At 43.2% G+C, this 11,052-nt stretch overlaps 2 protein-coding genes across 2 annotated transcripts; both read right to left on the bottom strand.

The window, feature by feature from the left end:
- Positions 1-1,130: 1,130 nt before the first annotated feature.
- On the bottom strand, positions 1,131-1,803 carry LOC143031606 (uncharacterized). The gene is made up of 2 exons (XM_076195683.1): positions 1,682-1,803; positions 1,131-1,440 (listed from the first exon to the last, which is right to left on the bottom strand). The coding sequence occupies exons 1-2, from the start codon at positions 1,750-1,752 to the stop codon at positions 1,131-1,133; spliced, it is 381 nt and encodes a 126-aa protein (XP_076051798.1). The 5' UTR covers positions 1,753-1,803.
- Positions 1,804-2,368: 565 nt separating this feature from the next.
- LOC143030085 (uncharacterized) lies at positions 2,369-3,576 on the bottom strand. Its single transcript, XM_076193290.1, has 2 exons — positions 3,542-3,576; positions 2,369-3,405 (listed from the first exon to the last, which is right to left on the bottom strand). Exons 1-2 carry the CDS (start codon positions 3,545-3,547, stop codon positions 2,371-2,373), a joined length of 1,041 nt encoding a protein of 346 aa, XP_076049405.1. The 5' UTR covers positions 3,548-3,576; the 3' UTR covers positions 2,369-2,370.
- Between the last annotated feature and the right edge of the window lie 7,476 nt (positions 3,577-11,052).

Genomic DNA, 11,052 nt, shown 5'->3' with positions numbered 1-11,052 from the left:
AGATTAGCTTAAGTTGAATAGGAAAAGTCATGGTCATTTCGACCTAAGTCACAGTGAGCGTCGAAATTAATTTTAACATGGTAAAATTCTCGACCATCATGACTGTAGATTAAATTAAGTTGAATAGGAAAAGTCATGTTCATGTCGACCTGAGTCACAGTGGGCGTTGAATTAGTTTAACATGGTAAAATTCTTGACCATCATGACTACAGATTAGCTTAAGTTGAATAGGAAAAGTCATGGTCATTTCGACCTAAGTCACAGTGAGCGTCGAAATTAATTTTAACATGGTAAAATTCTCGACCATCATGACTGTAGATTAAATTAAGTTGAATAGGAAAAGTCATGTTCATGTCGACCTGAGTCACAGTGGGCGTTGAATTAGTTTAACATGGTAAAATTCTTGACCATCATGACTACAGATTAGCTTAAGTTGAATAGGAAAAGTCATGGTCATTTCGACCTAAGTCACAGTGAGCGTCGAAATCAATTTTAACATGGTAAAATTCTCGACCATCATGACTGTAGATTAGCTCAAGTTGAATAGGAAAAGTCATGTCCATTTCCACCTGAGTCACGGTGAGCGTCGAAATTAATTTCAACATGGTAAAATTCTCGACCATCATGACTATAGATTAGCTTAAGTTGAATAGGAGAAGTCATGTCCATTTCGACCTGTTTTTTTTTTTTTTTTTTTTACTTATATCGATATCAATATCAATATATATATATATTCATTTATTTATTTATTTTTTATAAAAATAATATTGTACAATTCACATAGTGCATAAATTCTATGTAGAATATTGTATCTTGCTCAGCGGTTCCTGGGCCTTCCCCTACCCCTCGGTCGCCCTTTGCCCCCCCTTCTTTTGCGAAGAGGGGTGGAGCCGTTCCCATGGCGACACATGGGACAGGGGTGATCGAGTGGTAGAGATACCGTGTCCTGAAGGAAGTTGCTGATGCCCAGCCCCCGAGGTCCTGCACCCGTTCCACAGAGTGGGTGCGGAGAAACGCCAGCGATGCCGCGAGGCCTCTGATGTTGTGGGCGTGGGGGGCATGGCCCGGGTCGGCCTTCCGGTGCCCTGTTGGTGGTGTCAGCTAGCCAAGACAGGAAGTCCAGAACTGTGCTAGCGGAGATGGTCACTATCGCGTGTCTCCGAAGGAAGTCCTGGAATCTCCGGTTGGGAGGGTTGTTGGATCTGGATGACGGTCGGGACCGTAGCGAAGACGCGGTCTGTCGCTTCCTGGTCGAACAGACCACGGGAAAGGGGAGCTGCTCTCACCACGCCCCGGCGAGCTATCTCCGGGGCCGACCGCGCTGCAGACTGACGAGCTGCCAGACGAGCCGTGGTGAAGGCCCTCGCTGCTGGGGGTAGGGCTGATGACGCCATGTTGGCTGTACCCTCTGCCACGGTAGAGAGTGCCGCCAGGGTGTCTCTGCATACAGAAAACACGCGAATCAAATTAGTAGGGCGAGAAGGATCCCGATCCCCGGAGGGTGTAATAAAGTCACATCGCTCAATTGTAGAACGTATAACATATGCGAAGCCGAGGTCGTTTCCGAACGACCTCGTCCTCGGGCGCTAGTCAAGAGGCTCCGTCCTGGGTGAAGACGCTACCCGAGCGTCTCTCGCCAGGACAGGTCTGGACCCTCTATAGATTGAAATATCCCACTCACCTCAATTCTTCCCGCGGGAAGTCCTCAAAGCTCGTGGCGAGCGTCGTCAGCCAGTTCCTCATCATCGCCATTGCCGTGACGGTCGAGATGGTAGAGGCAAGGTCTTGTCTGGTCGAGGCCTCCGTCGTCAGCAACTTAGCCTCCGGTTCACTAAGTTGCTGGGGGAGGGCGGGGTCCCTGCCCGAGTGCCACAAGCAATCGCGCAGGCCCTCCGGCGCGAAGGGTGGTGGCAGGACGACGGGGAATGATGAAGGGATATGCCGTCGAGGAGGAACCGTCTTGGGTTGGTCTTGGGCCCGCTCGAGAGCAGGGATGTCTAAGGCTTTCTCCCCTTTCTCCTGCGGGAACCAGGCGTTTGGGGAGAGTGCTACCGCCGGTGAGTCCCCCGACCTGTCGACAAACATATGCCCATCAGGGTTTAAACGAGGGTTCTCCAGGAGAGCACCTAATGCGTCCAGAGTGTTAGAGGTGGAAATCCTGGAGGGCGTGGAGGCCGGGGCGGAGAGGGGTCGAATCTTATATAGAACCTTAGCCCCCTCCGCGTCGTTGGCCCACTTTAGGATAACGTCATCTCTCCTCCTCCAGCCCTCCAGTAGCGAGTAGTCGGGAGACCAGGCCACTAGCTTGTGATCTTCTCCAAACGAGTACTCCCAGGACCGGGGAAGGTCACACCATGAGAAGGGGTGAACTCAAGAGTCCGTCATGGTAGGAGGATAAGGTAAAGAAGAACTGTAGTGGTCCTCCACCCCGTCCAACCCGACGGACGTCTGATTGGGGGGTTCCTCCTGAGAGGGGCCTTCTAGTCCTATACCTGTCGCCGGCACGGAGGGGCGGAGGGAAGGACCAGGAGGGAGAGTGGGAGGGGGGGCTAGAGCCGTAGGTTCAATAGGAGGTTGCTCTGGAGAGGGGTGCGTTATGATTTGCGCGGTCTGAAAGGCCGGATAATGTGATAGGGCCGATTCAAGGACGGGGCCTATCAGGGACGGAAGGAGGGCAGTCAATTGGGCAGCCAGAGTTCCCTCTCCCCTCGTTTCGTCCCCCGGCTCCCTGCCCTTGTGGGATTTACGGCGAGGAAAAGGAGAGCGAGGAAGGGAGGGTGAGTTGGGGGGAGAGGCTGTGGAGGGTGGGGACAAGCTGAGCGTCCTGGACCTCGGTGAGGCAGACCTCTTTTTCGAGCGAGATTTCCTGCCGGGTTCACGTGAGTGAACTAGGGAGGAAGACGAGTTCGTGGGGGTGCTTGACAAAGCAAGCCGTAAGGGTTTTAAGGACCCTTGATGGTCGGATGTATGGGGCTGCCGAGAGGCCTGAGGACGCTCGGGGACACCATACTCCGTAACATCAGACTCGTCCCCTTGTACTCCGAGAGGCCCAGGTTGTCCACCAACGGAAGTCTCGGAGACATAGGGAGACGGATGGCGAGGGCGAACGAGGCCCAATTCCACGCCTAACGCCGGATCCGCCCACACCAGGGGGGGGGGGTCGTCAGCGGATTTCAATTTCCGAGCTCTGCGCCATGCCTCCCGAAGAAGTTCGAGGGCGGCTAGCTTGGAACGGGTTTTGGGAGGAGCAGCACGAATCTCCTCAACCCGCGCTTTGCACACAACGCAGGCTAGGGGGTTAAAGCCAGCTTGTGAGAAACAAGGGGCATGGCGGGAGCAGAGGTCGTGGTGGCCGTCTGACGAGATCCTGGCTGTGCAGCCGGATTCCACACACAAGCGTTTGGTCTGAAAATAGAATAATGATAATCATAGAAGGGGTGTCCCAAAGGTGTCTGGACACAACACCGAAGGGGAAAAACTGCAGGAGAACAGGTAGGGCTCCCTACGAGAACACACGAGCACGAGCAGGAACCAGACTTACCGGCATGAAAAGAAGGTGGGTTGTGGAGTGACCGACTCGTCTGGTTCCGCGATGCTAAGTGACGCGACGTCCGGCTCGAGCTAGCCGGGTAAGAAGGGAGGGAATAGGGAGGGGGAGGTGGGGTCGACAATGCGCATGCCTGCACAGAGCCGGGAATTTTAAATTTCCGATGATTTTGGCGGAAAATTCAAACCACACTCAACCTTCGGGAAATGGCCATATGACCAGGAGTGTGGTATGGGATTATCGCTATAGCTTCGCTGTGCAGGTTTCTTTCAGCCGATAATTTACTATTCACTCGTGGGTTGCTCGCGGCCCATGCAGCTATAGAACTGGTGAGTTTGAAGTGAGAAGGTTTGTCACGTATAGTAACAATACGTAACAATTCTTTCACAAATTTTTGCTCCGTACATGTCAGGGAGACCGGTTTATAGTTTGTAGGGTCTTCTTTATCCCCCCTCCCCTTATATACTGGTACTATATTTGCTCTTTTCCAATCTTCTGGAACTTTTCCTTCCTTCAATGAACTGCTTATTAGAATATGTATTTTGTCTGTTAGTTCGTCCCTGCATTCTCTCAAAATTCAGTTTGCCATTTCATCTGGTCCATGCGATTTTCTGACGTCAAGATTACTCAAGAGATTATTTCATTTTTTGTTACTTCCATTTTCTCTCTCTCTCTCTCTCTCTCTCTCATAGGGGGGACCTTCCCCTCCCACTCGTCATCTATCAGTTGTATGTTCTCCCTTGTAAACACTGATTAAAATGCTTCGTCATAATTTCTGCCATTTCTATTTCCTCTGTGTATTCTATTCTTCCTTGTCGTAGTTTCACTAATTCTTCTTTGTTTTTCAGTTTGTTGTTTACAAATCTATAAAATAGTTTTGGTTTATATTTACATTTTTCTATGACATCCTTTTCGTGTTTTCTCTTTTCTTCTCTGCGCATTTGTACTTATTCATTTCTATTATCAGTATATATTTTCCATTTTTCGGGTTTTTTGTCTTTCCTCCATTTTATCCAAGTTTTATCCCTTTTATCCTTTAACTCTCTACATCTTTTGTTGTACCAACATTTTTCATGTCCTTTATCTTGTTTTTGTCTTGGAACATACTTTTCCACTCCTTATAAATTCTTGTCAAAATTTTCCATTTCTCTTCTACTGTTGTTTCCTCTTTGTATATCCTTTTCCAGTCTGCTTTTTAATTTTTTTGTAGCAAAAATTTGTTTTTTATACATTCTTCCTTTCTATATTGTTCGTTTTTTCTCGTGTATTTTTCTTCATTTAGTTCCAGTTCTACTAATATGTGGTCACTTTTACTTATTGGTGTCTTATATTCAATCTTGTCCACTATTTCAGGTTCTGATGTGATTATTAGATCTAGTCTCGATGGCTCTTCCTCATTTCTATACCTAGTATTCTCTTGTATCCATTGCGTCATTGTATGTTCTATAATCATATCAAGTAGTACATTTCCCCATAGGTCATCTCCACCCTTCACTGTCATTTCTTCCCAGCAGATTTCTTTACAATTAAAGTCACCCATTATAACTATTCTTCCTCCATCTTCCATTACCTTATTGAGTATTATTCCTGTGTCTTCTAACATATTTTTGTGTTCTCTCTCTTCCCACGAAGCCGTTTTAGGAGGCACATAACTTACCACAAACTTCCTGCTCTTCTTGGCCCTGTCCTCTATTTCCATCATGATAATTTCCATTCTATTCTTTCCATATGTAACATTCCTCACACTTATATCCTTCTTAGCCAGGAACATAACTCCACCACCTTGTTTTACTTCTCTCTTTCTAATCCAATAATTATATGCACCATATCCTACACTGTTGGGTGGCAATGGACCTTTCAATTTTGTCTCTACAATTTCCATTGTGTCAGGTTCCTTTTCCATCAGGTAATCATTCAGTTCATTCAAGCCTGTTATTAATCCATATATATTTGTGAAAGACACTTTTAGATTTCTGCTATCTCCATTCTGTTTCTGTTTCCCTTCTGTTTTTCTCTACTATGAACCATTTCCTCACTTTCATATCCACTACTCTCCAATAGAATTTCTCTTTGTTTGACTCTGTTCTGTTCTCATTTTTTCCTTAGCTTCTATTTTTGTTTTCTCATCCTCTCTTTCCTCTTTATTCATCTCTCTTTTTATTCATACCTGTTCATATAGATCACTTTTTGCTAGTTTCCCTGTTTTTGCTAAGATATTCTCTGCTGTCGTTTGTGACCTGAATTTAACCTTAATTTGTCTGGTCTTATCTGTATTGTATTTCCCTATTGTATATATTTCTTCATTTTCTTTCCCTGCTTCTTGTTCATCCTCTTGAACTACTAATATTTTGTTTACCTTTTCCTTCTACTCTTTTAGTCCTATTTAGATTATGCTTCTCTGCCATTTTTAATATAATTATACATTTTTTATCAGCTAAGTCTCTTACTATATTCTCCTTCTCTCTCATCACTTTAATAACTGTATCCCTAGTTTCTTCTTTCATCTGTTGGTTTACTATATCTAAATACAATTTTGTTGTTCTCTTGGACTTTTTCCAACCCTATACTTCTTTTGCTATGGACTATTTATTCTCTTTATTCTTGTTCTTTAATTCCTCATTCTCATCTTTTACTTCTTTTAACTGTCTTTTTAATTCTTCTATTTCTTTATTTAGGTTTTGGTTCTCCTTCTTTAGTTCTATTTATCAACTCTTTGTGTAATCCGTGTAATTTGACTGAACCTAACCTCCCACTGTTTGTTTATGTTCTCTAGTTTTTCCTCTAGACTTGCTAATCGGGGGAGTTTGTCATATCCTCCCTCACTAAATCCATAGAAATAATTATCTTACCTTCCATTGCACTGCTCTTATCTATATTTCTAATATTTACATTTTTACTAATGTCTTCGACTTCACCTCTATCGTCTGCGCATCTCTTGTTGACATTCTTTCTGACTTCCGGGGCCCGTTCGTCCCCTTCCACATTTCCTTCCATTTTCCTCAGTAATCCCTCCCTTTCTCCTTTTTCTTCACCTTCCCACTACACCACCAGCTTTCCCTTCCCTACTAATACAACACAGGTACTCCATCGTCGTTGAGATCCACGGAATTTGAAGTTTTCCTGGAGTTCCAAATTTCGCTGTCACTTCGTCAAGAGGCTGACGTAGAGGCGAGTGCGTCAACACTTCTAGTACGGAGGTCAACCCGTGTGTCGAAGACTCCGGACAGATATGGATGGGATTGATAACCTATGCAGTATTTATTTATTTATTTATTTTTTTTTTTTTTTTTTTTTTTTTTTTTTTTTTTTTTTTTTTTTTTTTTTTTTTTTTTTTTTTTTTTTTTTTTTTTAAGGGGTGAAGAATGTTACATTTTGTCATTAGACTTTTTCATACTCTGAGCCGTTTGTTTGGCTGCTCAGTAATCAGTTGGACCTTTCGCAGTGAGCGATTTGATACCAGACACAGCCAGATTTTGTAACTCTTGCCGGAAAATAAATACTTTTTTGGGCAAGTTTTATAAGCTTACAGAGGTGTATCGTTGTACATTATTGTGTCTGAAATTTAAGTCAATTAATTTCATGATTGCAAACGGCATATAGCATTGTTTGAGCCTCTATTTGTAATTACAGATGATATTCGTAAAACACCCTATAATTGTATCAAGCCAAGTAATTTGTCATTTTCTACCGACTTTAATGGACGTATACTGATATATACTTTCATTTGAATGCACCAAGCAATAGGCAAATCCATGTAATGTATAGAAAATATAATTTTGCATCGAAGACTTAATTTTTCCGGTACGATTACGAACCCTCGGCTGCTGGCAACAAACCATACAGTACATTAATCCAAGTTATGATGATACTAGTTGCAACACTTCGTGCTACATCAAAAAGATCTGCTAAAGTTCCTAAATCATATCCTTTTCTTATATGCACTAGGGTCATTAAATATTCATCCAAGTGTGACAACTTCCTATTTGTATGTGCTTTGATAATGCCTGGCGGTGTATTCTCATTCTTGACACTAATTGTCCCTCTCCAATAATGTATGCGAGTCACATTTTCTTTTATCAAATCAAACAAATCATTAAAATCCTTTTGTTCCATGCCCGTATATATTTTAATACTCTCGGTATTCCTTAGAACTTTCTGAATAAAAGCGTTGCGTAATGCTCCGTCTTCTACAACATTGTTACATTGCCACTGAAATAAGAAATAAGAAAGATTGATAGTGTGGAGTACATATTATTGCATGTTTGTCTTTCTCTTTTTCTTGAATCTGACGTGCAGTCTGCCACGGCACACGTAAAATTAGTCATATTTGTTGGAAAATAGCTCCCAGCAGATCTAAGAGGCTATTGTTTACACAAACGTCGCTCACTTCAGTACCTCGTACGTCCACCACCACTGTTGTTACCTTTTATCTCACTGATTAATTATCATCATATACAGGACGTGACAGTGATATCCATTATTTTTCAACACTCAGATAAAATGCACAAACCGAAATCAACATCCTCTTATTTTTACTGCTCATACTTACTTCAGTAAAAATAATTACCTATTTTTAGTTTTATCTTATAATTGAATTAACAAAGCCTTATCACACAACAGTAAGTAAAAATTATAACATTAAGAGTCGTGTTTTTAATTTTAAATACACTTATGCAGCAATTTATGTCTTTTTTTTATATCGGTTTCCAAATTAGCTAAGTCACCCCTTTGCCACGTGAAATTTGAGACAATTGAAAATTCTAGCGCTAATAGGAATCTACGAGCCTGACTGCAAGAGGTCCCTCTCCTTGAGAAGGGTAGGGACTCTCCACACCCAGAGTTCAAGCCCCCACCACCATGCCTGTCGATACCTGCAACCTTCGTTGTTACAAAGCTTCCCAGTAAGAAGAAGTTATGTGATCAGGAAAGAGTACGAGAGCAGGCACTACAAGGCATCCGCGCACTGTCGGAACCTGGAATGGCGGTCTATTACACGGATGGCTCCGTAGACCCCAACATGCCTCGTAGTGCGGGGGCTGCTTTCGTGACGGATGGTTTGACCTACGGCAGGAGAGTATCTGATCATGCGTCCACTCTCCAAGCTGAGGCCATAGCTGTCCAAGGAGCGTTAGAGCATGCTCTAATATCTCGAGCTGGTCCTGTGGTGATCCACACGGATTCACAGTCTCTGCTAGGCAGCTTGGAATCGATACAGCCCAGCGACAATGTACGCCTACTGACCTCCATCCTAGCACTCCTGCTGAAGCTGCATCAGCAAGGCAGGAGTGTTACGCTCAACTGGGTGCCAAGCCACGTAGGCGTCCCAGGTAATGGGCTAGCCGACGCCGCAGCTGAAGCGGCGCGCCAAAGACCCGAAGTCGATGTTGTCGTCCCTCTCAGCAGAAATCAGTTGTGCATACGCACCAGGGCTCTTAATCAGGTACAACGGTTCCTTCAGCACAGACTGGAGGCAGAGATGTCAGAGAGAGCGAGGTGGTACAGGGCAGTCACAGACTATGAGCCCCTTGTACTTCCTCGCTCCACACCTAGAATAGTGGAAACTCTGCTCTTCCGTCTGCGACTGGAGGACCGTTGTTTCTGGCAGATCAAGAATAAATCAACACCTGAGGAAAGAAGATGCCGCTACTGTAGCCACCCTGAAGCCACCCTGAAGCCACCCTGAAGCATTACCTCAAGCATTGCCCCGCAACTGCTTTTCTGAGGAGAGGGCCTCCGACAACATCTGAGGGTCTTGTGCGTCGCCTATGCCGCCACTTAAGCGCTTACGAACTGCGTCGTCTGGTGGAGTGTCAGCCCCCCCTTTAATTATGTTCTATTGTTGCATTTGTTTTCTCCATCATGTCAGGAAGGGTGAATTCACCGAGATGTGCATACATATTTAACATAGGTAAATGTATGAGTGGGCGTGGCCAAGCCACACACACCCATATATTGAATCACCCCCCCCCCCTCTTTTCTAAATCTATCACACCAATTGCTACACAAACCACTATGACTAAACACACAGTTAATGTTAGGAAGGGTGCATTCACCGAGATGTGCATACGTATTTCATATAATGCACATCTTGTGAATGTATGGGTGTGTGTGGTTGGGCCCACACACACTCATAAGTCAAATCACCCTCCAGACGGGCTCACACATAAAGTCCGTGGGAATACTTTTCCCAAACTAAACAGAACAGAACCATTGACGAAACTGTCTGGCTGCGACGTCATAGTCTATTTGGGACCGGTCGGAGTAACAGTCAAGAATCTCTATGTAAGTTAATTCCTTTCCCCTACTTACTCAATCATTGTGTAGACATTATATTCCATGTCTTATATATTATGTTGTGTCTACCCATATGATGAGTTCTGTATGTTCAGCAAATGATATGTAAGAAATATTGTATAAACTGTAGCATTTTCTGACTTCACTTATTCCGTTATATTATGTAAGTTACATTCTGTAATGTATTTTCATGTCTATATGTGTTTGAGTTGATTAAACTTGGGAGCAACAGCCAAGTCTCTTATTTTTATTTCATACAGTACAAGCTATAAAGATACATTTGAAAAATCTAGATGGAGACGAGCAAGGGGAAGATTGGCTTAATTATGATACTGTAAACTCCCTAGTATATATGGAAAATAGCCTAATTGTAGATATAATAAATCTATCGTTCAAAAACGGTAAATTGACAAGACTATGGAAAATAGCCATTCTAATACCAGTACCAAAAGGTGATAACAAATACAGACCAATATTTTTAACGTCATGTCTATGCAAATTAACGGAAAGATCTGTCCTTATTAGATTGATGTACATGACTGAAGATTTTATGTCTGAGAATCTTCATGATTTTATGAAAAGGGGATCTACTGCCGATTGTATAATAAAATGTAACTAATGCTGAGGTAACGTGCAGGGTATTTATTGTTCTAAAAGGAGCATTTGATAGAGCAAACAAGGAAGTGATATTAGAAGAATTAGTAAGCAAAGGAGTAAAAGGTAAACTCCTAACATGGATAGATTGCCTAACTAGAAGAAGAGCAAAAGTCTGGTTCCAAGGGAGTGAATCTGAAGAGAAAGAGTAGCCTGATACTCAACAGGGAGGAGTACTAAGTGCAATGCTAATCAACGTAATGATGGACAGAATAGCAAGACAGATTAAAAAAATACTCAGGCAATTGTATACGCAGATGACTTATTCAGTGCACGAGCGAGGCGTTACGAGAAATACCATTGCAGAAATACAAAGTCTGTGCTTACACATAGGATTCGTCATGAATAAGAGTAAAACAAAATATCAAACAAGAGAATTCGATGATGTTGGTTTTCATTTAAACGAGGCACGATTAGAAAAGGTTACAAACTACAAATATTTAGGTATGAACATAGGATTTAACAAAAACAAGGACCAAATAAGATATGTCAAAAATATCTGTATGGCGAGACTCAAACCACTGAAGGTATTAGCAAATAAGAGAAAAGGAATGGGT

Source organism: Oratosquilla oratoria, chromosome 1 (genome assembly GCF_046742065.1).
Source record: "Oratosquilla oratoria isolate Oo_2021 chromosome 1, ASM4674206v1, whole genome shotgun sequence".
In the NCBI taxonomy this organism is placed as follows: domain Eukaryota; kingdom Metazoa; phylum Arthropoda; class Malacostraca; order Stomatopoda; family Squillidae; genus Oratosquilla; species Oratosquilla oratoria.
The sequence above is the reverse complement of the archived record's forward strand: the minus strand, read 5'-3'. Positions and strand labels throughout refer to the sequence as shown.